The sequence below is a fragment of the Phaenicophaeus curvirostris genome, chromosome Z (genome assembly GCF_032191515.1).
Source record: "Phaenicophaeus curvirostris isolate KB17595 chromosome Z, BPBGC_Pcur_1.0, whole genome shotgun sequence".
Taxonomy (NCBI): Eukaryota; Metazoa; Chordata; class Aves; order Cuculiformes; family Cuculidae; genus Phaenicophaeus; species Phaenicophaeus curvirostris.
Genome location: NC_091431.1, coordinates 57880319 through 57906383, shown reverse-complemented (window position 1 = coordinate 57906383; position 26065 = coordinate 57880319). Strand labels below are relative to the sequence as shown.

The window sequence follows — 26065 nt, the reverse complement described above, 5'->3', positions numbered from 1 at the left end:
GCTCTGGAGCGAGTCCAGAGAAGAGCAACAAAACTGGTGAAGGGGCTGCAGAACAAGTCCTATGAGGAGCGGCTGAGGGGACAGGGGTTGTTTAGCCTGGAGAAGAGAAGGCTGAGGGGAGACCTTGTTGCTCTCTACAGCTACCTGAAAGGTAGAGAGGAGGGAGCTGGCTTCTTCTCCCAAGTGACAGGGGATAGGACAAGGGGGAATGGCCTCAAGCTCCACCAGGGGAGGTTCAGGCTGGACATTGGAAAAAAATTTTTCACAGAAAGGGTCATTGGGCACTGGCAGAGGCTGCCCAGGGAGGTGGTTGAGTCACCATCCCTGGAGGTATTTAAGAGACGGGTGGATGGGGGGCATGGTTTAATGGTTGATAGGAATGGTTGGACTCAATGATCCTGGCGGTCTTTTCCAACCCTGTGATTCTGTGAAAGTACAGGCTTCATGTCTTTAGCCTGTGTGGAGGAATAACTCTTCTAGTTTAATTTCTGTTTCAGCAGGAAGGATAGGTAGATTTCTATCATATCTGATTTTTGTAGTTCTGGCTAAATAATAAACTGAAGCTTTCAGCATAACTAACATGAAATTTGATCACTTGCTTCTACATAGAGGGTTTAAAAAGAAAAGGAAGGTGAATGTTAATTCATTAATATGTAACTCTTACTGAGGGAACTAAGGCTAAAGATTAATGTTACTCTGACACATGAAAAATCATTATTAGTGGTACTAAAATAACAGGAGACTGGGAGAATCTTTCAAGTACAGTTTTGTATATTATGAGTACATTTATGCTTACAGCAAATGATCTTCAATAGTATCAGCAAGTAATTTTTCCTTCTCACCCTGTTCAGCAGTTCGGCATCCATGTTAATGAACTGTCTTAGAACTGAATGAGCCTTGGGCAAAAGTAAAATTTTTCATATGTTCACTGTTTGATATCTAGCTTTCAGTGGTCTAAAACCTATTACTGCATTACGAACAAATATTTCTGGTAGTTTCAGTGGGATGCAAATAGACCCTTCAATAGTGATATTTTAACATAGATCCTAGCAGGTCCTACATACCTCTCTTGATATCATTCCCACTGCAGATGGGGAAGTTCTGGTTTAGCACTCTTGGGACAGTGGAGAGAACATACCCAACAGATTCGGTCTCCAGACAGGGAACTGACAAGAGATTTCAATCTATGACATCTGCTCACTCATAATTCTCATGAAGGAGGAATAGGTGGAAGTCACAGTGTGATCAGATCTAACTTCAATTAGAAAAGTTTACAGTGCTATCCACATCATTTCTCTAATGTGATTCTATCTTTCTACACATACTGTATCTTCACAGCAAATTATGTATTACAGTGAAAAACAAGGAGAGGAATAGAAGCCTAACAATTGTGGCTGTAGTACAGTAAATGTTCAAAGCACAACATTAAAACCACTGTTGAAATAAAGCACTTAGGAATAAAATGTTAGATTTCAGGTTTCCTGCATGGCTTTAATTAAGTCTGCATGTGCCTATCTATTACGACATACTGTACAATTATTTAACTCTGTATTTTCTCCCTGAGAACTATCTTAATCAGTATGCAATTTTCCTTTTTCTTTACTGTGATTATTTCTGTCTGAGGACAGAATTATGCATTGCTTCAGCACAATTTATGATACTAAGTGCTTCACAGATATTAATGAGTTCATTTTCACATCAATCCTTTAGACTGAGAGAATAATATTGTTGATTGCATTCAGAAGCAGGAATGAGGCACAGAAAGCTAAAGGTCAAAGTATCTACTGATTTTAGGTACCTAAGATAGTTAGGATTCTATATTATGTAGCATCAAGTAGCATCTTAGTCAGACCTCTTTTAATATTATCTGAAAGCAGATGTCTGAGTGCCTAATGCTGTTGCAGGCCAAGTCTTGACATTCCAGTTCAGACCTCTGTAGTTTAACAAAATGAGGGCTAATGCAGCTGAGTATTTCTGCTAGCCTTTCCCCCCACATCTGGAGGTAATAACTGCAGGGAGTTGTATCTGGTAACACAGGGGATCAGTCCAGTCATTCTCTATATGTAAGCAATTAACTCCTTATTAGTTTGTACTAAAGGCATTGCTGACATTTAGTTGTGTCCCATGACAGACGGTTTAGAACCAGAAGGATACCCCTTAATGAACTCACTCACAACTATGAGATGTGGACACTAAGGGTAACAAGCTCTTGAAGACAAATGATAGCAGCAGCTACATTTTGGAAACCCGAAATATTCTTTGCATGTTCAAATGGAGCCGAATTTTGCAAGTGGTCATGCACCTGATATGTAATTGCTGTGTAGCAAGGATATTTTTGTAACAACATCACCTGGCTTACTTCACACCTGGATAAAAATAAGCCTAAAACATGTGAAAATAATGCTGGACATTTTAGATCAGGAAGTTAAGGTTATTATTAGGCTATGCAAAGTGACTTCAAAGACTAGGGAAACTGAACATCTACTGAGAAGAAATACTAACTTTGAGGTTTTATATAATTAGAATGTAAAACAGCAGCAGCAGGATAACTAGAAAACTCCTTTCCAGCTTGCAGAACAGTCCCATGTCTTTTTATAGTATAGTCAGGATGCATTGTTGAGCCTGTGAACAAGTAAAATAAGAAGAACAGGAAACTAAATTGGATCTGTCAAAACAGCACAGTCCTTTTGCACTATTTATGTACCTAACCTTAGAGGATGCTGATTTTCTATGGTGTTAAGTTAGGATTACCAGTTGCTTGGATGTTGGTCCTAAATCCCTATTGTTATGCAGTGTGTGCGCATTCGCCCTCCCAGAATAATAGTTCATACTAGAGTTCATTGCTATTGTTAGCTCACTGATTGCTAAAGGCTCTCTATGGCTTCCTGTGCTCAGGAAGAATGAAGCATGGTTTGGCAACTGAGGCCCTAATTCACATTCATGAGTAGAAAAGGGGCCTCTCTCCAAATTACACATATTCAGGTGTGAGAACTAAATCAAACACAACATTCAAAATATATCAAAGTGAACCTTTACCTCCCAGTGAGGACTAGAAAGCACGGCCTCCTCACTTGTGTCATGTGCCTAATGCTAAAATGTTGCACATAAAAGAAGCAAAATCATTGCCAAACAAAATTCTAACATTGCTCCAGTGGAAAAACATGCCACAGGCCATAAACCACTGGCATGTGACTTAATAGTCTGTCATTGTTCTTAATCCTGTTATTGTTTTCTTTGCTACTTGTTTCCACAGCAAAATTCCAGCAGTGATAGCAAATGGATGACAGTGAGACAGTGGAGTCCATCTGAAACTGTGTGGTAGTTGTTTCTCTTCTAGACTGTTGCTAGAATAAAGTTTAATCTTGCAACTTCACTTCTCTGATGTCCCCATGGAGTGCTATGGGAACAGCAATGTGAGTAGGGAGTTGGTGAAACAGACAGTTACTTGTTACTCAACATCCAGCTGCCTTCAGTTCCTATCACTCCGCATATTTTGCTGAGTGAGAGCTTGCTTCTACAGTAGTAATCAAATTTCCTCTGTTTTAGAACACTTACTATTTTGTTTTTCATTCTCATTTTCTTCTAACTTCTTTGTTCATCCATCAGTCATTCTCCGTATAACCAAATATATTTTGAATTGATCCAAAATGCCAACAGCACTAACTCCTTTGACTATATGTCAAATTCTAATCTGTAGTTTGTGGTTCTGCTTATGGTTAACTCTTTTGAATTGCTTTCCTGTTTTGTTCATCCCTAGTACAAAGAAGACCCATCTCACTTTATGAATAACAGTCCATACTCTTCAGCTTTCTGTAAGTTGTTATGCTACAATCTGTATGAAACAGCTAACACATTTTAAAATGCCCAGTAAAGATCTTGGTAATTGTTTAAAACTTCTCTCCAAAAACAGGTAATCACTTAAAACTCCAGTATTACAACCATGGCTACTGAACTATCCTATTAGCCCGCACAGACCTAATTTGCCTACTAAGTACAGCAAAGACTGATAAAGAAAAAAGAGTTTCTACTGTGAAAAAAACCCAGTTTTCATAATACAGAAGTTAAATCTGTCTTTATAAACATTTAAAATACTGGTGATGCATGGTGGCGGGTCCCTTTTCTGTTATTTGGAGAAATTTTTATGAATTCCTGATGTTACTCACTGATTCTAGTTGTGCCTGCAAGACACAATCACAAAGGATGCAGGAGGCAGCATCACAGGATGCCTTAAATCAATGTCTTCATTTATCATCCGGTACCAAAGCTGCAGACTTTAGGTAAAGCCACAAGCCACCTTTACATTAAAAGCCATTCAGCTGGTATCTCTTTGCTGGTGACTACTCAGAAAGCATTGCCCACAAATCTAAAGTTTTCTAAGTACACAGAAATAAGTATTCTACAATGTAGTTTTGACTCTAGCACTCATGTCATAATACAATATTTTCGTGGTAGCTGAACAACAAAGGATGTTCAGTTATAACTTTAGTTACTTCTAACACTTCAAGATAGCGAAAATTTTAAATCTTCAAATTCAGTTAGTAAGTTCAATCATTTTCTGGGAAGCAATTATTTTGACAAACATATCCAGAGCATCAGTACACTGTAGGTCTTTAATTCATTCTAGCTATTTAACTTCCATCTTAACTTTATTCTTAAAACATAAACATAGTAGGATCATGGAGGCTTTGTCCTAATTGTAAGTTAGCATGTTTTGTGTAATATAGGTTCTAGATTTTCCAGCCCTTACTCCTGGAAGCCCTAGTGAGTATCTAATTTTAAACAGAAATATTCCTACTGCCAGAACATCATAGGTGAGATTTTCAATACTTCTATTATTTTCACTGAAGTGGTCAATCTCAAAACATGTAAACCTGAAGATCTGATCTGTGGAATAGATGTTTCACATCCAAAATAATCGAATAAGTGCTACAAAGTTTAAATAGATCTAGTATAAATCCAGTCTTATTGTACTGAACTGACTCAAGTCATTCCCATCAAGTCTCAAGTCAAGACTTCAGTGAGGCAGAGGAGGAAACCTGAAAACTGGCATTCTTCTTGGAACATTAGTTAATTTTTAATGGCTGATAAATAAGATTCTAGAGCAGGAGTGCATTAGATCCTGCCTTTTAGTTGCAAAACAGAGCTTCCAAGCCCTTAGGCACACTATTCTTTTTTAATTGTACATTTTTTCTCTACTGTTCTGTGTACAAGAAGTGAACAGATTATTGTAATTCTAAATATAATTCTATAGTTTACTTTCTACAGAAGTTCCTTAAGAATTTCTGAGACACACACATTTTCCTACAACAGACATAAAAAACAAGCCATGTGAACAACAAAGCAAACACTTGTAAGTAGTTCTATGACATTGCTTCTAAGTAACTTTCATAGTAGCTTGAAGTTTAAAAACCATTATTATACAAGATGCATTATTATTCGTTTGCTGTTCTGTAAAGATGTGGCTCAAACAGTGGCTTCTGTGATCTTGTCATCCCTCAACCTTCATTTGCCCCTCTGTCAGCATGTCAAAAAAAAGTGTTGTAACAGTGGATGTAATGTGTTAAAATCATAGTCCTTTCCATGCTTCATTATATTTCTTACATAGCTTCCTACCAAATGAGCAAGCTCTTGATTCTCCGTGCAAAAGCTGGGGTTAGTTTTCCACTTCTTAAGAGGTCCTTAAAATGAGGAGACTGAGTTTACAGTAATAAGTGAGCATCAGTGCCCTGCAGAGATTTTCCAAGAGGTTGGGCAGATCCAGCCTTTTCCAGGTTTTGAAGGACGTGACCCATGGTCTGAAGCTTTCCTTCAGTAAGCTGGCTGTATAACACAGCCTCTACAACTTGCAAGAAGTTTTGTAACACAGCATGAAGCCTCACTGCAGAGAGTTATGTTGTGATTTACTGACCAATATAAACACCATGTGGTTGGAATGAGACATTAATAAAAAACAATCCCTCAATATTTCTTGAAAACAGAACATCTGATATCTGCTGACTATACACTTGCAGTAGCAGTGATTATATTTTTTATTCTTTCACTGCTTACCTATATCCAGATCTGACAATCCAGTTAAAAGGACAACTCATAGCTCTAAGAAAAAATGGACTCAAAATGGCACAAGTTGGAGACAATAATTTTCTCACTCTAAAGAAATATATTAAATGCCCTGTAGAAAATAGTTCTTTACAATCTAGTTTCTGCAGGTGTCATGTGATGTTCCACTCTCACGTATATTTTATTTTACTATCCAACTCTTCTATATCAACACAAAGCTTAACCTCCTATATTGCATATAGAAGGCCTGCACTGGTAAAACCAACCGAGTCCTACTCTTTCTTCTGTTTCTTAGGTATTTCCAAGTCTGCTGGATGAGGGAAAGGCTGTGGATGTGGTCTTCCTGGACTTCAGCAAAGCCTTTGATACAGTTTCTCATAGCATTCTGCTTGAGAAACTGTCAGCCTCTGGCCTGGACAGGTGCACACTCTCCTGGGTGGAAAACTGGTTGGCTGGCCGGGCCCAGAGAGTGGTGGGAAATGGTGTGAAATCCAGCTGGAGGCCAGTGACAAGTGGGGTTCCCCAGGGCTCGGTGCTGGGTCCAGCCCTGTTCAATGTCTTCATCAATGATCTGGATGAAGGCATCGAGTGCACCCTTAGCAAGTTTGCGGACGACACTAAGCTGGGTGGAAGTGTCGATCTGCTGGAGGGTCGGGAGGCTCTGCAAAGGGATCTGAACAGGCTGGACCGCTGGGCTGAGACCAATGGCATGAGGTTCAACGAGGCCAAATGCCGGGTCCTGCGCTTGGGGCACAACAACCCTATGCAGTGCTACAGACTAGGAGAAGTCTGTCTAGAAAGCTGCCTGGAGGGGAGGGACCTGGGTGTGTTGGTTGACAACCGACTGAATATGAGCCAGCAGTGGCCCAGGTGGCCAAGAAGGCCAATGGCATCTTGGCTTGTATCAGAAACGGCGTGACCAGCAGGTCCAGGGAGGTTATCCTCCCTCTGTACTCGGCACTGGTGAGACCGCTCCTCGAATACTGTGTTCAGTTCTGGGCCCCTCACCAGGAGAAGGATGTTGAGGCTTTGGATTGAGTCCAGAGAAGAGCAACAAAGCTGGTGAAGGGGCTGGAGAACAGGCCTTATGAGGAGCGGCTGAGAGAGCTGGGGTTGTTTAGCCTGGAGAAGAGGAGGCTGAGGGGTGACCTCATTGCTCTCTACAACTACCTGAAAGGAGGTTGTAGAGAGGAGGGTGCTGGCCTCTTCTCCCAAGTGACAGGGGACAGGACAAGAGGGAATGGCCTCAAGCTCCGCCAGGGGAGGTTTAGGCTAGACGTTAGGAAAAAATTCTTTACAGAAAGGGTCATTGGGCACTGGCAGAGGCTGCCCAGGGAGGTGGTTGAGTCACCTCCCCTGGAGGTGTTTAAGGCACGGGTGGATGAGGTGCTGAGGGATATGGTTTAGTGTTTGATGGGAACGGTTGGACTCGATGATCCGGTGGGTCTCTTCCAACCTGGTTATTCTGTGATTCTGTGATTCTGTGAAGTCTGAAGTGAGAGCAACTCTTCTAAATTACATGTGAAGTAGTCATGGGTGACATTCTTGAGTGCTTTGGTAAAAGTAATTGCAGTGCTTTGCCTAAATTCATCTGGTTAATTACATAGTTCTCATTTGAATTTAGCGTGTTATGCTTTGCTAGAAGAGTTCTTTTCCATTTCATCCTACAAACTTTTTCACTTGTTTTCCCTTTCAGTGATTATGGAATGTCAATGGTAGTTGAAATACACACTTCTCTTCTGGAAATCAAGAGAGTTGTAACCAGGCAATCATAGAATCATAGAATGGTTTGACTTGGAAGGGACCCTAAAGACCCTTCAGTTCCAACCCCCTGCCATGGGCGGGGACATCCCACCAGGTCAGGCTGCCCAAGGCCCCATTCAACCTGGCCTGGAACACCTCCAGGGATGGGGCAGCCACAGCTTCCCTGGGCAACCTATGCCAGTGCCTCACCACCCTCAGTGTGAAGAATTTCCTCCTTATATCCATCTAGTCTAAATCTTCCCCTCTCCAATTTAAAATGACTCCCCCTTGTGCTATCACTACATGCCTTTGTAAAAAGTTTTTTTACCCCTAAGAAATCTATTATTTTAAAGTTGTGTCAAGCAGTATGCACCAGTATTTCTTTAAGATACGCATTAAAAAAATAAGCGTTATTCACAAGAGTTTGTACACCTTTTATTTTTTTGCAATTTACTGTACAACTTTACCAGGAATCCTGCTTTCTATGTTTCCCACGAGGACAACAGGAATCCAATATGTACCGCCCCCATAACCTAAAAAAAACCAACAAAAAACCAAACCAAAACAAAAGCCAAACCAAAACCAAAAAAACGGCTGAGAAAGGAGCTCTACTACTTGAAAATAGCCTGTTGTAAGTTAAATTCTTGCTGTTTCCTTCCTTTAATGTGTCTTTGCGCACAGTGTTTCACAGCCCGGTGATGATGCCCGGTCCCAACGTGCAGCAGGCGGCTCACATTGTCCTTCCACAGCTGTTTTCTCGTCTCACCACACGATGGTGGTGTGACCCACTCATTCCCGCACCGCTCTCTCCCAGGCAGCTGCCAAAAGACGGTGGATCCTACTCCTTTCCTTCAAAAATCCCCACAAGACGTTGAAACCTGGAGAAGTGGGTCTGCGTGAATATCATGAGACTGAACAAGGCCAAGTGCAAGGTCCTACACCTGGGTCAGGGCAATCCCCGATTTCAGTACAGGATGGAGGATGATTGGGTCATTGGGCACTGGCAGAGGCTGCCCAGGGAGGTGGTTGAGTCCCCTTCCCTGGAGGTGTTTAAGGCACGGGTGGACGAGGTGCTGAGGGGCACAGTTTAGTGTTTGATAGGAATGGATGGACTTGATGATCCGGTGGGTCTCTTCCTACCTGGTTATTCTATGATTCTGTGATTCTATGATGTGATTTGGAGCAGCCCTGCAGAGAAGGACTTGGGGGTGCTGGTTGATGACAAGCTCTACATGAGCCAGCAATGTGTGCTCACAGCCCAGAAGGCCAACCGTGTCCTCGGCTGCTTCAAAAGCAGCGTGGCCAGCAGGGCATGGGAGGTGATTTTGCCCCTCTTCCTCTCTTGCCAAACCCCATCTGGATTATTGTGTCCAGTTCTGGAATCCTCAGCATAAGGAGGATATGGAGCTCTTGGAACGGGTCCAGAGGAGGGCTACAAAGATGATCCAAGGGCTGGAGCACCTTCCCTACGACGACAGGCTGAGAGTTGGGCTTGTTCGGCCTGGAGAAGAGAAGGCTCCAAGAAGACCTTATAGTGACCTTCTAGTACCTGAAGTGGCTACAAGAAAGCTGGGGAGGGGCTGTTTACAAAGGCTTGTAGTGACAGGACTGGGGGCAGTGGGTAAAAACTGGAAAGGGCACATTTAGACTAGTCATAAGGAGGAATTTCTTCACCATGAGGGTGGTGAGGCGCTGTCACAGGTTGCCCAGGGAAGCTGTAGCTGCCCCATCCCTGGAGGTGTTCAAGGTCAGGTTGGATGGGGCCTCGAGCAGCCTCATCTAGGGTTGGAACTAGATGATCTGGGTGTAGGCATAGAAGTCCCACAGTGAGCTGCACTGAGGTGATGGTTTCTGTTTTTATTTAAAGTGTAAGCAAGTTTACCTTTTTCCAGGGAAGAAGAGAATAATTAAAATAAAATAAAACCTAAAAGAATACAGTATCTCTGCACAGCACATTTATTAATGATGGGCAAACCTGAAGTAAAATACGTCAGGATATCATCACAGAATTCACTCAGGACAGCAATAACTCCAATTCAGGGTGAATGCTTCCTCACCAAGTGAATCATTGGTTAGCAAAACAGAAAATGGCTGCTGAACAAATAATGGGCAATGCTCCAGGTTATTTTTATCACTATTTTAGCAAGCCATACATTTCAAATTGCATTTTTTATTTATTTCCAGAGGACAGTTTGACAGGAGAAGAGACAATAGATAAAGTAACATAATTCTCATTTCCCCCAATACTTAATTAAATGATTGGCATTAATGTATGTTATCCTCAGTGTGCAATCTACCTTTGAAAATTTCCTTACCTTGCAATGCAGCCTTCATGAGTATAAAATGTAATAGGCACTTTAGGACTTTAATTATAGATATGCCTGGTAGTCCTGCTCTGCTATCCACTCAATACAGAAGTTCATTTCTGACAGCTATTGAAATTCAGGTGCCTACTTCTTTATGAGTCCATTAGCAACAGAAGATCCCATATAAACAGACTTATCGTTTTTATGGTAATGGAAGATACAAGGACAAGAGACAGAGAAAGCTCTGAACAACAATAACCAAACAAGAATAATGAAAGTATCTTGTTTGGCTATTTCTAGCATTAGTGCAACAGAGAGAAATAAATAGTTTTCACCATCAGTTGCCACAGTACATTCTACTTTGTGTTACCAAACCCCTTCTAGCTCACACGCTAAAATTTGGAAATGCTTTTCCCTCTTCAGTGCATTTTCCTCTTAGGCTTATTAACTAAATTATTAACGCTTGCAGGCATTATTTGCCCTGAGATCACAGAGTACCAAGAAGATTACACCACAGAGAGGCTTCCAGCTCATCAGTCCTGGTCCCCAGGCATATGCAGTAGATGGAATTCAAGCTGTTAAGCCCCAGGAGATGAAGGTTATTGGGACAATACAATAATACTAAAGATTTGAAGTTGGTTTTAGTGCTCTGCTGCAGAAAAAAAATAACTCTGCCCTCTTCTGGAAGCTGTGAAACAAGAGCTTTCACTGTAATTTTGCCTGCACGGAGCCTGACTTGCTGACACACTGGAGAAGGCTCTGCTGTGTTTGTAGGTCACTAAGATTGCAGACTCAGCCCCTCAGGCACCCCTTCTTTGGGCAGCGGTGGTTATGGTTCCCTCCTCCTGCCAGTAACTTGGTTAACCCTGCCTGTATTTCACCTATGCACAATTTCTGCAACAACATCCAACGCACTTAATAGTTTTGTAGTTTACTGAACATGAAATGTTTTCTATTCCTACTGTCAAGATAATTAAATCCATTCCCTCAGTAACTTTGTATTTCAGTAGGAAGATATACAGAGTTTGTATCTATTGCCATATAACCCTTTGAAAAACTTCCATTTAAATCAAAGAATCACAGTATTTGTCTGCTCGTTATTCATAATGACAAACAGCACAATACTGCAATAATCAGAGGTGCATGAAAATTTTGCTTTTACTAATTATGCATGAAAGCTGTGCACATGTTGAAGCCACTCAAGGCTCCAGCACTATAAATAGTGCTCTATTGTTAGTCGATAAAAGATGAAACTAGTCTCCTAGCACTGGAGCACAGCATGCCCTATTAAAAGTTAAGCTCTGCTGTGCTAAAAGTGAAAGGCGACATCAACTGATGAACTAGTCTGTGGGTAAGGCATACAACTGCATAGGGTCTGCTCTATCTCTGCAGCTTCCCCAAAGCAACACAGGAGCAGCAACTTATCCTCTGCCTCAGCAATGGCAGAAGCTGTTATAAGACACTGGGTGGAAACTCCCATACGCTATCAAGAGCAGTTTGCTGTGCAGGAGTTGGAAGCACACAAACTGGACCACTCTCTATATGCTTTGCCAGGCCCTTCTACAGCTGCAGTGAGCAACGGAAGGCGTATCACTGAAAGTACAGCTGGGGCAGGGAAGAGTGGCCAGGAAGAGGAAAACACACATTTTCAAGTCTTGCTGGATGTTGTGCAGTTCCGCCCTGAAGATATCATTATTCAGACTTTTGAAGGTTGGCTTCTGATCAAAGCTCAGCATGGACCCAGGATGGATGAGCATGGTTTCATATCCAGAAGCTTTACCAGACAATACAAATTACCTGATGGAGTAGAGAACAAAGACTTGTCTGCGTTTTTCTGCCATGATGGTATTTTGGTTGTTGAAATGAAGACCCCAATGGGAAAGAATGAATCTTGTCCATAGTTGTTTGGTGAGATGAAATAGTTCTTATTATAACAAAATAATATCACTCAAGCAATGCTGTAGACAGTACTAAGCATGTGGCTGTATTTACATTACAGTAAAAGAAAATGTTTGTACATACTTTTCAGTATGCTGAGTTTGTTGTTTGATGTGAAATGTTAGACTGCTTGCCTCCATCCACATATGTGTTGGACAGCCAAGTTTTTTGAACAATAGAAAAATCAGGCTAGTCACAGCAAGAGAAAAAAAATCTATTTGATAATATATTGAAAATAATGCGCATTTACAAGTTCAGTAGGAACAGTTGTATTTCTAGGGAATAAGAGTTTGTCATACCTAGTCATAATCATTAAAGAAACAATAGAGAGGTTGTGAGTCTTACAGAAATTTACTGTATGTACCAAAATTTCTGTTTTCTAATTTTTGAGATTAAATTCTTCTTCCTTAGACTCCACAGTTTAAGCTTGTATACCAAAAATCTCTTGAGAGATTACTATTTAGATGTGTGTTGCATGTTTCAAAGTCTAAGAAAAAAAGAATAATCACTGACTATACTTGCTTGAAAACACAGTGAGTAGAAGTGATACTTTCTGCCAAAGACAAATAAATAAGAAAGAAAACATTCAAAGTCATTTAAGAAATTGATTTTATTTAGCATATTCTGCTGTCTATTACCAACTGAATTAAAAATAAATGGCTTACAAATACTCAAAAGAATCAAATTCTTTTCTGTGAAGCCTAAGTAATAAGGCACAGATGCCTTTATTCTTTTGCATTTCAGGTCGTCTTGCTTTTCAATCAAGTGAATATTTTATTCATCATGTTGCTTGAGAGTTAGTGTCTGCAAGAGTAAATTTTTCTACGTTTAGTTCCAATCCCCCTTTATCAACACGGGCTCTATGTGAATCTAATTTTAAGTGTGGGGATTCCTTACTACAGACAGAGGCTTAATTTCTGTCCCAGATTATCATATTTCATGAGAGTACTAAAGATGAAAACATATTCACCCTCTGTATTTAGAATCTGGTCTTCTCAATGTTTTAAAAAAAAATATCTGTAAGTGAATTTGTAAATACACAAACATTTGAGGAGCTCTGCAGCTACAAATTCAACTGCCTCCTTTTATGTGTACTGGAGACGAGCATGACTGCTGTGCTATTAATAGTAAAGGAATGTGGAATGGAAAGTGCCAAGTTAAGTGCAATCTCTTTCTGATAGCCATCTGCTGTTTGGACAAATCAAAAAAATATTCTAATGAAACTGAATACAAATAGAATTTTAAGAATATGAGAAAAATCTGATGAACGAAACACAGGCTCTCACTAGTTGAAGCCAGAGTTCCTTTAGTTTAAAATGAAAGCCCTCAGCTTGTACTTCTGCATATGTCCATTCATTAGAAAGATTTATGTCATGGTTGTTCAGACCTGAAGACCTTTGAAATAATTGACTTCAGTAAAGTGGGTACTCCAATTTTTGCATTTTACTCATTACTTGTAAAATTTACAAGAAATTTGTTCAAGAAATTCATAATAAGGTTTGGATTGTAAATTTCTATCATGTGCAATTATTTTATTTTTTTAAAGAGCACAAGTCAAGAAGCTAGTGTTTTCTAAGAAACTAAGCCAAATACAAAATACTTATACTTACATTTCCACTCAACTCCCACTTTCCCTTCTAGATTGTCAACATTTTCAACAGTGATGGAAGATATTATATGTGTTTTTAAAAATGATTTCTAGATGTAGGTCTGGATTTAAACTTTACACACCAACTTTATAAAAGCTCACAAATTTATAACATCACCTTATGGCACAACTGTTGGGACAGACTTCAAGATCACCAGTTAATAAGCTGCTTTGGTGGTTTTTTATACAGATGATTTTGTAAATTTGATCACTTAAAATTATAGGTTATTATAAAAACTATTCTAGCTATGATGGCAGTGATGATATTCATAGCCCTCGAGATGAAAAAACAGTTCTAAAAAAAACCCTACCTGATTTAATTGTTTCAAATTAGATCATGATTAAACTACTGGAAACTTGGCAATGAATTAGACCAGAGAGCCAAAACAGCAATGTCTGTTATATATATGTTAATACCATCATTGCAAACAGTCCTGCTACAGCATACAGGCCTGCCTCACAAAATTGGATGGAGAAATTGTCTTTTGGCTGTTGTATATCATAGTTTTCTTCACATCACACCATGTCTACATTTATACTTGCTGACAGAGGTGAAAGGCTGTGCCCTCAGTGTCCCTCACAGCCCATCCAGCTGAAACAACGGATGCAGCCACCCAGATGGAGTTCTCTAGGGAACATGCGGCTGTCCAAGTCTCAGGCTGCAAGTGTGCTCAAGTTTTTGGTTCCTATCAGACACCAGCAGTGAGGTGACCTATGGGAGATGCCAGGGAAGCTTTAGTTTGGATATTAAGAAAAGGTTCTTCACTCAGAGGGTGGTGGAGCATGGGATCAGCTCCCCAGGGAAGCAGTCATGGTGCCAAGCCTCTCAATATTCAAGAAACATTTGAATAATGCACAGTTTACACATGGTGTAAATTTTGGGGTTATCCTATGCAGGGACCGTAGTTGGACTCCATGATCCTTTTGAGTCCCTTCCAACTCGGGTCACTCTGTGATTCTGTGACAATGTCATTGGTTAGAAACCACTGGGTTATATTGACCCAAACACAGGAAGGATGTGCCCGGAAGGATTTTACAGTCTACACTACTCAGAGCTTTACAAAAGGCTTCTGCATGCTCCTTGGTGAGTGGGAACTTGTCCTAACCCAGCTCCAGAGTGCCCATAGAACAGGGACCAAGCTGGGGTATGGATCTGCTGCCAGATTCTTGCATTTTAGCACCAAGAACAAAACAGAGGAAAGCACTTCCCTCCTTTTTTTAGGTGGCAGTTTATTGGGAGTTCTTGGATGAATTACTTTTGTGCATGTTTATCAGAACAGCCTCAAAGTACTTGGCAGAGCATTTCCAAATTGTCTGGAAGGAGCTATTTTCACATATTGTATGTGATGTTTTACTTTTATAATCTGATTAGAACTGAAGGTGAACATCATGGACCAAGCTGCTAATAATGCTAATGGACAACAGAATGAGGAATTTATCAACAGCAAAGGATTTCAGAACAGCTACAGCTTAATAAAAATTTAAGACATGCTGATGTGGTTAAATTAAGAACCCTGATATCAGATGCCTGCAAAACCCTGTCCCAGATTAAGTGATAAATCCTGCTGCAGTCTCTGCAGAGCAAGTGTTATGGATCTTTCTCAGTTCGCACCATTGAAGGTTTACCTTTGTCATTGATCAGACTGCTCCTCCAAATGGATAAACATGTTTTCATGCACAAATCTAACACTGTGAGAAATGAAGAAAATACAAGAAGAAAATGTCTCAGTATCAGTGAAAAAGAAGACGAAAATAGAAGAAGAAAATGTCTCAATATCAACACTAGTCTCCAAAAGCAAGGTAACGAACATATGTTTCCATGTGATCCCTGTGGGCAGAAAGCCCACAAATGCCTTGGACTTGCCTTTCTGTATTTTCTGCTGCATCCAGGGCATTTGAGATCTCTCTTCACAATCTGATACTTGTGGTGCAGTGAACCGAGGCTAGCACAACACCCATCAGTCAGTAACTGCTCAGCTACAGCACTGGGCACTGGAAAAGAGGAAAGGAAATCCTGGACTACTATGGTGGCAACATTCCCTCTAAGAGGGATAAGTCTTATGTCCTTAGTTCATAGCCAGGGATCAAAGTGTGCTTCTTCATCTGAGTAATGCAACAAAATTTGGTTTTTAATGGGAGGAGGAATATTTCTGAAAATACTGGTTGCCCCTTCTTTTACTGAAAAGACACACGGTAATTCTGCTGATGCTGCATTTTCAAGAGTAAGTATGTGTAAGAGCTGCTTGCACAAGGAGAATTGATGAGGTAAAGAATCGCCTACTGTTTCTCTCATGCCTCTCAGTGTATTTACTGTGGTTTGGGCTGGCCCTGACGGTGGAGATTCCCCCGGTTCTGCTGACAAAGCATGCCACTCACAAGCCCTGCGAGCTATTGCAGAAGAAGCAGTGGGCAGGTCTGTGCATGGGGGGGAGACAGAAAACTGTAGGACCATGGTGGGCCTCAACACACATTCAGCAAGGAACCCCAGCAGAGGTGTCTCGGACAAGGATGAGAAGCTGGAAAATAACTCCAGCTGGTTCAGAAAATATGTATCTGTATAAAGGTTTTAAGACATAATATTTAAACCTCCTCCAAGAAATATTTTCTTTTTGGTAAAATGAGCATTTTTAAGGGATGAGAAAGACATTTCCAAATTACTTCAAAAATGTAGGTTATTAATAGAAAAGGAATGCTATGTTTGGACTAAAACCCTTGGTGTGCTAGGATGAAAGAACAAGTCACCTGCTATCTTCAGCTATGTTTCTTTGCAATTGCTCCTCCCTTCAATTCTTCTATCCATTAATTGTACATTAATTGTACTTAAAATTGTAAGTGGACATACCATGACAGAATCTCCAAAAATTTCACTTGATCTTAGCAGAGAGAATGTGGGGATTAAAGTGTGAGTGCCCTATCTGAAGTAGCCAGCTACAGTCAAGTCTTCATCCCCCCAAACTGGTTCACCAATTCACTGTAAACTAGTCAAACCTGGAGCAGTCCCTCCTCTTGGCCCAGCATGGCTTGATACAGCAAGACTTCCTCACCAGGTGCCACCATGCAGCCTCCAGGGCTCAGTGGTATCTTCCTGTTTCCCACCACTGTACCAACACAGCACAGAACTCATAGAATCATAGAATCATAGAATCATAGAATCATAGAATCATAGAATCATAGAATCATAGAATAACCAGGTTGGAAGAGACCCACCGGATCATCGAGTCCAACCATTCCTATCAAACACTAAACCATGCCCCTTAGCACCTCGTCCACCCATGGCTTAAACACCTCCAGGGAAGGTGACTCAACCACCTCCCTGGGCAGCCTCTGCCAGTGCCCAATCACCCTTTCTGTGAAGAATTTTTTCCTAATGTTCAGTCTAAATCTCCCCTGGTGGAGCTTGAGGCCATTTCCTCTTGTCCTGTCCCCTGTCACTTGGGAGAAGAGGCCAGCACCCTCCTCTCTACAACCTCCTTTCAGGTAGTTGTAGAGAGCAATGAGGTCTCCCCTCAGCCTCTTCTTCTCCAGGCTAAACAACCCCAGCTCTCTCAGCCGCTCCTCATAAGGCCTGTTCTCCAGCTTTGTTGCTCTTCTCTGGACTCGTTCCAGAGCCTCAACATCCTTCTTATGGTGAGGGGCCCAGAACTGAACACAGGATTCGAGGAGCGGTCTCACCAGTGCCGAGTACAGCGGGAGAATAACCTCCCTGGACCTGCTGGTCACGCCGTTTCTGATACAAGCCAAGATGCCATTGGCCTTCTTGGCCACCTGGGCACACTGCTGGCTCATATTCAGTCGGTTGTCAACCAACACCCCCAGGTCCCTCTCCTCCAGGCAGCTTTCTAGACAGACTTCTCCTAGTCTGTAGCTGCACAGGGTTGTTGTGCCCCAAGTGCAGGACCCGGCATTTGGCCTTGTTAAACCTCATGCCATTGGACTCTGCCCAGCGGTCCAACCTGTTCAGATCCCTTTGCAGAGCCTCCCTACCCTCCAGCTGCTCCTGCAGATGATTCATTTGACCAAATAGCATGACATGAGTGCTTCCCTGTGTATATGTGGTTCCACAGGAGAGGTAAGATTGGACCAGAAGATATTTTGGGTTCCAGTGGCAAAAATTGCTTTGCTACCATTTCCACTCCTCATCCTACTGTACTCTAAGCCTGGATACTCAAGTTAGCTGTTCCACTGATACTGCAGCAGGGCTGTGGTGTAGGTACTAGGAGCAGGGGTAGCTTTTGTCTGTGAACGAGCTGATTTTGAGTTTGGATGTTGGGTTTAAGTAAGTCCAAGTCTTAACTAAACGTGCTAGCATTACATTGCAAGTATAATGAAAAATTAATGAAGGGAAATGATTTTCAGAGTGTGGTTTTACAGATAAAACTGTAATTCTTGTACTCAGTCTTACAAGGCAGACAGAAAGTCATGTGCTACCTGTAGTGGTGACAGCTGTATCCAGTTTTATAGTATTTCAAATGCATCTTTTGGTAACTTTACCACAAATACCTTGGTGTCATGATGAATATGTTTTGTACAAGATGCACCATAAATTCAGTCTCCACCCTAAAGCATTTAGGAACCCTTAGGGCTTGATCCTGAAATTAAACTACTAGAGACTCTATGCAGATTAGGAGACTTTGAGGCAAATACATGCAGAAATATAAAATCTGAGATTCATTCTGTCATACTACCCATAGCAATATTTATCTGAGACCCTCTAGAAACTCCAGCCTGAAATGGTTACAGTGTGGAGATCAGTGATGATCCTCAGTGAGATCAGTGATGATCCTCAATGAGATCCCCTGAACAGAACCCATCATCTCACTTGCTAATTTCCTTAAGAGGCCCGGAACATGTTTGAAAAAGAACACGTATTTAAGTCACCAAATCTTTATTTAAAGACTTCAGTTAGTAGAAAATCATTCACACCCCTCCTTAAATTTTTCAGGTATTAATTATCACAACAGCTGACAAAAAGCAGGTTTTCACCAGCCCTCTGAGATTTGCTTAGTGATATAAATTTTGCACTGAAAGTAAGAAGTAATAAAAGTAAAAGGAATAGCCTGGACAGCTCTTGGGACAGTCTTTCTACTGTCCTGATATTGTAAGTTACAAAGATGTAAAAGCTTAACACTTGCTGTTAAGCACCCTCTTCAGTTACTGATAGAACACAAAGGAAACCACCGACATGAAAAACTGTGAATAACATTTCTACACAAACAGAATAGAAATACTTGTTGACCAGCCTTGGATATAATATCTCTTCTGTATCACCACTGGCAGTTTTGTCATCTTCATGCCATACTCATCTAAACTATTGTTAGGATTTTGTTTCTTCCTGAATAAGTCCTACCCGTTGTCCAACCGAACATGTATTTTTTTATATACTTTTTATATGCTTTTTTATATACTTTTAGCTTTTCCTCATGGTATTGCTTGGTATCAGCTCCTTAATTTTTCCATTTCTCCTTTCATTTGGCCTTTTACAACAATATATTTTAAACTCAGATAATGCTCTTTATATGAGTACACTTCTTTATTCACGGGTAGCTAATGAAACATTCTTCTAAAAGCATACAGAACAGCCACAGGCAGGTTCTGACATTGTTTCTCTTAGGAGACTATCATCTCTCAACACTTCATTAATGGTATTTGATATTCCATATGTCTCCAGCATTGAAATCGTTTCTAAATCAAGTGTTTAATAAGGAAGCAACAGGCTGCATCACTTGTGATAGGGAATTCATCCCATTCGCCTTCTTACCAATACACAGCCTAAACCAAACACAGCAAGAACCTTCTTCACTACCTCAGCCCTTGCAGGCCTCAGTGTTTGCCAAAAGACCAGCAAAACCCAGAAGCTGTAACATTCACCTTAGAGCAACTTAATGCTTTTTTCAGACATCAAGCTTCTCATAACTCCTCGTCTCTTGGACTGACAGAGACAACATGAGCACCACATTGACCATCTTTTCTTTATTCAATGTCCTCAAGCAACAACACAAGCTAATTTTTTCTCCTTGAAGATAAGACAGCAATCTTATTTAAGATAACTGCTTTGTGCTAACAGGATGCACTCTTTCAGCTTAAACACAAGCACTGAGAGAATGGAAATGCTTTGACGGTCAAACTGCCATTGAAACCAGTCCATTGCCCGTTAGTGAGAACTTGTTACAGTTTTCAGGCTAAGACTGAGAGGCAACTCTCATAAGATTCCACAATGTACAGTAAAATAGATACATAAAGTCAAGATACATAAAGTCATAGATACATAAACTCCAGTTAAGGTTCCCCTATCAAGCTCAATTGACAGATATAACTCAGAAACTGCCAATGACTTGTCCTTCACTCTGAGGCCAGCCCCTGCTAGTCACCTTTTTGCACAGGGCCAGAGCAACTTCAGTGTTGACGTGAACCTCTTGAGCCCAAAGGACCGAAGTCCCGTGGATTTCTAGAATCAGCAGCATTTATTTTCTCCTGAGAGAACTCTGTGGGGAGTGCCAGAGCTAGCACAGGTACAGAATCCACGAAGGAGATTCTCTCTGCAATTTCTCTGTCCTTGGGTGAGGATAAAGGTACCTGCACATGGGAAATAAATAAATGCACAATCCGTAATTTTTGCTATACTATACTTTATTCATGCTATACAATGGGTTTATTGCTGAGATAACATAAATTTCATGCCACATTTATATGACTTATGGACATAATCTTGGCTCACCTGGATTTCCTTACCTGTTACCCATGCACAGTGTTGCTTTTTACAAAATGTTTGTCATCATGAAAGGTATTGGATTGCAAATTGTAAGACTGGGATTACTCCTCAAGGACTTGTGCATACTCTTCTGCTGTGTATAAGTCTTTATGTTTAGAAGGTAAATTCAGCCTGTATGCATGCCAAGAGACTGGCAGTCAACCCAGACCCATTCATCTGTAACCATGAATGACTCTCAGCACCATCCAGAATGTCTGTCTAGAATACACCCCCACTGCTAGAATATGGAAGAACTGCATACATAATAGATTTACCTTGACAGCATCCTCGGGTGCTTATGAAACATTGTCTCTTCAGACAAGGAATGGAGACAGACATGCATTCCAAATGGGCATGCACATCAAATGGAGAGTTGAGAATTTCTGACTAACAGCCACCACTTTCAACGACTAGGGCTGAGATAACTAATGTCTATCGCAAACATCAAACAAGAACCTTAGTGTTTCTTCTCAATTATCTCTAGTTTTACACAACCTAGTTGGAAAAAAAATGCAATTTCTTCTTGATTTATGTTCCCAATGGAAAAATATTTTCTTCCTCCTAAATTCCACTGCACCTTTGCCTAAATTCCCAAGCACACTATAAAGCATCTCTGTTCCCGATACCCACATGATTCTGCAAAAATTGAAAAAGCTAAGTAGATTTGATCTTTTAGAAGATGAATAACATTTTTGTAGTATTTATTGCATTTTCTTCTCTGCTTTGCTAATTCAAAGTCCTTGATTGCTTTTAGTCTGGTAACTTCAGTGTTCAAAATCATTTCCTGCCCTCTAGTGGCAGCCACGACAGGCACTCAGAACTGCGGCTCGGGAACCGACACAGTTTACAAATGATGTAGAAATGGAAGAAAACCAGCTTATGACCCTTTTAAGTGAAATTTATTATCCATCTCTGCAGGTTTTTAAAAAAATTATAACTTGTAGCTATGTTGAGAAAACAAAACAAAATCCAGCGGAAAACAAACCATCAAACAAAAATTATCTAGAGGAAAAAAACCAACCAGAAACAGCAATAACAACAACAAACTCACATAATGAGTAAGCAGCTCAGTAAGATTTCTCTTAGAATTACATTGATGAAAATTTGCCTAATTGTAGCCATTTCCTTGCACAAAGCTCTGTTTGGTGTGTTTCCTGTAAGGGGATTATTCAACATCCAGACACACAGTTTTTCCAAGGTCGAGAAAGGGGTATCACCATAATGAAAAGCCTAGGTGGCGCCAGAGATTCATCTTCTCTTACGGAAAATCACTTCCTTTTTCTCAATAAAGCAGCAAAGTGATAGCATAGAGGACAATTAACAAATCAAAGAAGGAGAGATTTGGGGGTTTCAAGGAAAAGTTACACGGGGGTGATGATATACACTTCTATTAATTCTGGTTTCAGAGCCTCTACTCATTCACTTTCTCCTAATTCAAGATAGCCTAAAATCCTTACCTTTTCCACAAAATGTTCAGATTTTTTAATATTAATTTTCTGCACCTAAACATCAAAATAAATCATGCTGTTTTCATGCATCTCTTACAGCATAGATTTTGAGGGGTCCTGAAATGCCTAAATCCAATGGCATTTGGCTTCACTTTGCCTTTCAGTTTCATACCCCTGCCCCTCCCCATCCCCAAATATGAATACACAGGAACACATTAAATAAAAAACATTATCCCGGAATTATAGGTTATCAGTCTCAATAAGATCAATTACCTTCAGTTTGATTCTGAGAATTCAATTCCCAATGAAGATAGTGGAAATTTCTGACCAAGCAAAGCATCCAGATATATGTTTTGTGTAGCTAAAATGCTGTAAGTCAATATGTGCCATTCTTATTTTGAAAATCTTGCTGCTGCCCATTTGAACAATACGAAATAAAGATCAACGAAGCCAGGTATTCTGCCTGGCACTGTACATGGTTATAGAGGGCTTAAGAAGCTGGTTTTTTTCCAACCCTCAAAAAATATTTTTTTTTTTAGGGTGGCTTCTAGTTTTGCAGGTTGATTTTCTTCAAATAATTGTTGATTTTTAAAAAATGTTAATTTTAACATCCCCAACAGAATGCCTGCACACAGTGGTCATCAAACTTAGCTCATTGATGGGATAAAGATGGAGAATAAAATTTACAATCTCTTTATTGTTCCAAATTCTCTTTGCAGTTTTGTCCACTAGAGAAATAATATAACACATTTCTTCATTTCATGATTTTGCCTTACTGATGACTTAATTGTCTGAAAAAATGTGACTCAATTTATGTAACTTATTTTTTTTAAAATCTCACAATAAAACTGGAAGATTTTAAAGAATAACTGCTTCATTGGTTTGCACTTATTTCTTTAAGAAATATTACTCTCATTAGCTTTTCAGATCTTACACCTTTGAATTCCCCGATAGCCATTTTAGTATGTGTTGAACTTGATGCCTTTTCTTGTGTTTGTTTGGGATCATAGAATCATAGAATCACCAGGCTGGAAAAGACCCACCGGATCATCGAGTCCAACCATTCCTATCAAACACTAAACCATGCCCCTCAGCATCTTGTCCACCCGTGCCTTAAACACCTCCAGGGAAGGTGACTCAACCACCTCCCTGGGCAGCCTCTGCCAGTGCCCAATGACCCTTTCTGTGAAAAATTTTTTCCTAATGTTCAGTCTAAATCTCCCTGGCACAACTTGAGGCCATTTCCTCTTGTCCTGTCCCCTGGCACTTGGGAGAAGAGGCCAGCACCCTCCTCTCCACAACTTCCTCTTAGGTAGTTATAGAGAGCAATGAGGTCTCCCCTCAGCCTCCTCTTCTCCAGGCTAAACAACCCCAGCTCTCTCAGCCGCTCCTCATAAGGCCTGTTCTCCAGCCCCCTCACCAGCTTCATTGCTCTTCTCTGGACTCATTCCAGAGCCTCAACATCCTTCTTATGGTGAGGGGCCCAGAACTGAACACAGGATTCGAGGAGCGGTCTCACCAGTGCCAAGTACAGAGGGAGAATAACCTCCCTGGACCTGCTGGCCACGCCGTTTCTGATCCAAGCCAAGATGCCATTGGCCTTCTTGGCCACCTGGGCACACTGCTGGCTCATGTTCAGTCACTGTCAGCCAACACCCCCAGGTCCCTCTCCTCCAGGCAGCTTTCTAGCCAGACTTCTCCTAGTCTGTAGCACTGCACAGGGTTGTTGTGCCCCAAGTGCAGGACCCAGCACTTGGCTTTGTTAAACCTCATCGAATTGGTCCAGCCTGTTCAGATCCCTCTCTAGAGCCTCCCTACCCTCCAGCTTCCACCCAGCTTAGTGTCATCCACAAATTTGCTAAGGGATGCAAATTCTGAGCTAGTACTTACTGAGAAAATGTCATATCCAATGCACTAAGGGGAGCAGGAGAAGCAGAACATCTGCCACATACACCATGGGAACCAAGGAAATACAGCAGGCACCCAGCTCAATGTTTTCCTGTTGTCCTGCCCTGGCTGTGACAGCCACAGCTTGACAGGTGTCAGCACGACCACTTGAAGCAGCGGAATCCCATTCCTGAACCAGCTTTGCAGCTGCATGAGGCATCCGGTTCATCACTACAGGCCCTTCAGAGAAGGCAAATCTTAAATGTGTCTATTTCTACAAATCAAGGAGGTCAGCATCATTTCCAGTACTGATCACCTTTTGTGAAAAAAAAACAAACTGTTTCAGAGAAAACAATGTTAATGATTAAGGGCACTGAAATTAAGATGAATAGGACTGAAAATTCAGGAAAGGAGTTGGAGTAAAATACATCTAAAACAGTAAGGGGTTTAAAAAAAGCAGATCAGGAGCTAATCTCCTGTAGCTTATCCTGTGAGGTTTCATGATTGCAGAAGGCTGCACCCACCAATGTCAGCAGTAACTTTGGAGGAAATACATAACTGCTGTCACTTGTCTTGATTTGCAGTAGTCAGAATTTGGGATGAAATCTAAGACCAAGGTTAAAATGGTCCACATCTACCTTCCACTGGGGTTTTACTCCCTACTCTGGGTTTAGTCTTTCCTCTAGGTTGGCCACATGGGTGTATGCCAGTGCACTGGACCATGGATCAGGTGCCACGGCAGCCTCTGCCTTTGGCAGAAGGGAACCACATCTGCATTGAAGGCAGACACTGACCGTGCACCTGCTGCAGTGGCAGAACACTGGCAATCACTACCCTTGATGGAAGAAGAGCTTTGGTAGTTCTAAGAGCACTGACAGATGCTGGTGCAAGACTTGAGGATCTCCTCAGAGCCTGTCAAGGGCAGTGGAGTAATAATGACCAGGTGAGGTCAGGGTGCTTCCACTAGCACTACATGAGCTGACAGGGAAACTCAGAAGCCTAGATTCAGAGTTGCCTGGAGCCAAGGTCTTCAGCTCCACCACCCTGAGGGTGATGTGATTGGGAGCAGCCCTGCAGAGAAGGACTTGGAGGTGCTGACTGATGACAAGCTCAACACGAGCCGGCAATGCATGCTCACAGCCCAGAAGGCCAACCGTGTCCTCGGCTGCATCAAAAGCAGTGTGGCAAGCAGGGTTATGGAGGTGATTCTACCCCTCTGTTCCCCTCTTGTGAGGCCCCATCTGGAGTATTTTGTCCAGTTCTGGAATCCTCAGCATAAGAATATGGAGCTGTTGGAACTGGTCCAGAGGAGGGCTATAAAGATCATCAGAGGGCTGGAGCACCTTCCCATGAGGACAGGCTGAGGGGGTTGGGCTTGTTCAGCCTGGAGAAGAGAAGGCTCTGAGCAGACCTTATAGCGACCTTCTAGTACCTGAAGGGGCTACAAGAAAGCTGGGGACGGACTGTTCACGAAGACTTGTAGTGATAGGACTGGGGGCAATGGGTAAAAACTGGAGAGAGCACATGTATACCAGTCATAAGGAGGGATTTCTTTTGTATGAGAGTGGTGCGGCACTGGCCCAGGTTGCCCAGGGAAGCTGTGGCTGCCCCATCCCTGGAGGTGTTCAAGGTCAGGTTGGATGGGGCCTTGGGCAGCCTGACCTGGTGGGATGTTCCCGCCCATGGCAGAGGGGGTGGAAGCGGTTTATCTTTAAGAACCCTTCCAACCCAAACCATTCTATGACTCTTATGTAAGATTCTAAGAGGTTCTCCCCTCAGAGGGCGGTGGAGCACGGGAAGAGCCCCCAGCGGAGCAGTCAGGACACCAAGTCTGATGAGGAGAAGCTTCTGGACGAGAAAGGGGGTCGGACGCCACCGCTTGGCGCTGGATCCCGGCACCACCGAGCGCCTGCTCAGCCGGTTCAACGCGGTCCCCGCAACCCCACCCCTCCCCATCCCCGCTCGGGCGGGGCCGGGCCCATCGACGGGGGCGCGCGCTCCGCGCTCGGCTCGTCCGGCCTGGCGTCTCGGCTCTGGATTAGCGGGACTGGCGACGTGGGACGGCGGCGGCCCGGCCCGGCCCCCGCGCCCGCCGCGCCCCCGCCCCGCGCTCCGGCAGCGCCGCAGGCGCGCGGGCACCGGCCCCCGCGCCGAGACACGCGACCGCCCGCCCGCGCGCGCAGGCACGCCCGCACCCATAAGGCGCCCCCTCCGCGCGCACGGACACAAACACACGCGCACCCCGCACAGGGGCGCTCACAAAGGCGCCCTCCCCGCGTACACACCCGCA

At 42.2% G+C, this 26065-nt stretch overlaps 1 protein-coding gene across 2 annotated transcripts in view; it reads left to right on the top strand.

Moving 5' to 3' along the window:
- HSPB3 (heat shock protein family B (small) member 3) overlaps nt 1–12393 on the top strand; it is a 28642-nt gene extending 16249 nt beyond the window's left edge. Inside the window, exons 1-2 of one of the 2 annotated variants that reach the window (XM_069879804.1) lie at nt 3282–3313; nt 11499–12393. In XM_069879804.1, coding sequence (XP_069735905.1) covers nt 11546–12007 — 462 coding nt within the window. In that variant the 5' untranslated portion in view covers nt 3282–3313; nt 11499–11545 and the 3' untranslated portion in view covers nt 12008–12393. Of the gene's footprint in view, nt 1–3281; nt 3314–11498 lie in introns of those variants that run through there. The other variant, XM_069879802.1, reaches the window with a different exon arrangement.
- The last annotated feature ends 13672 nt before the right edge of the window (nt 12394–26065 follow it).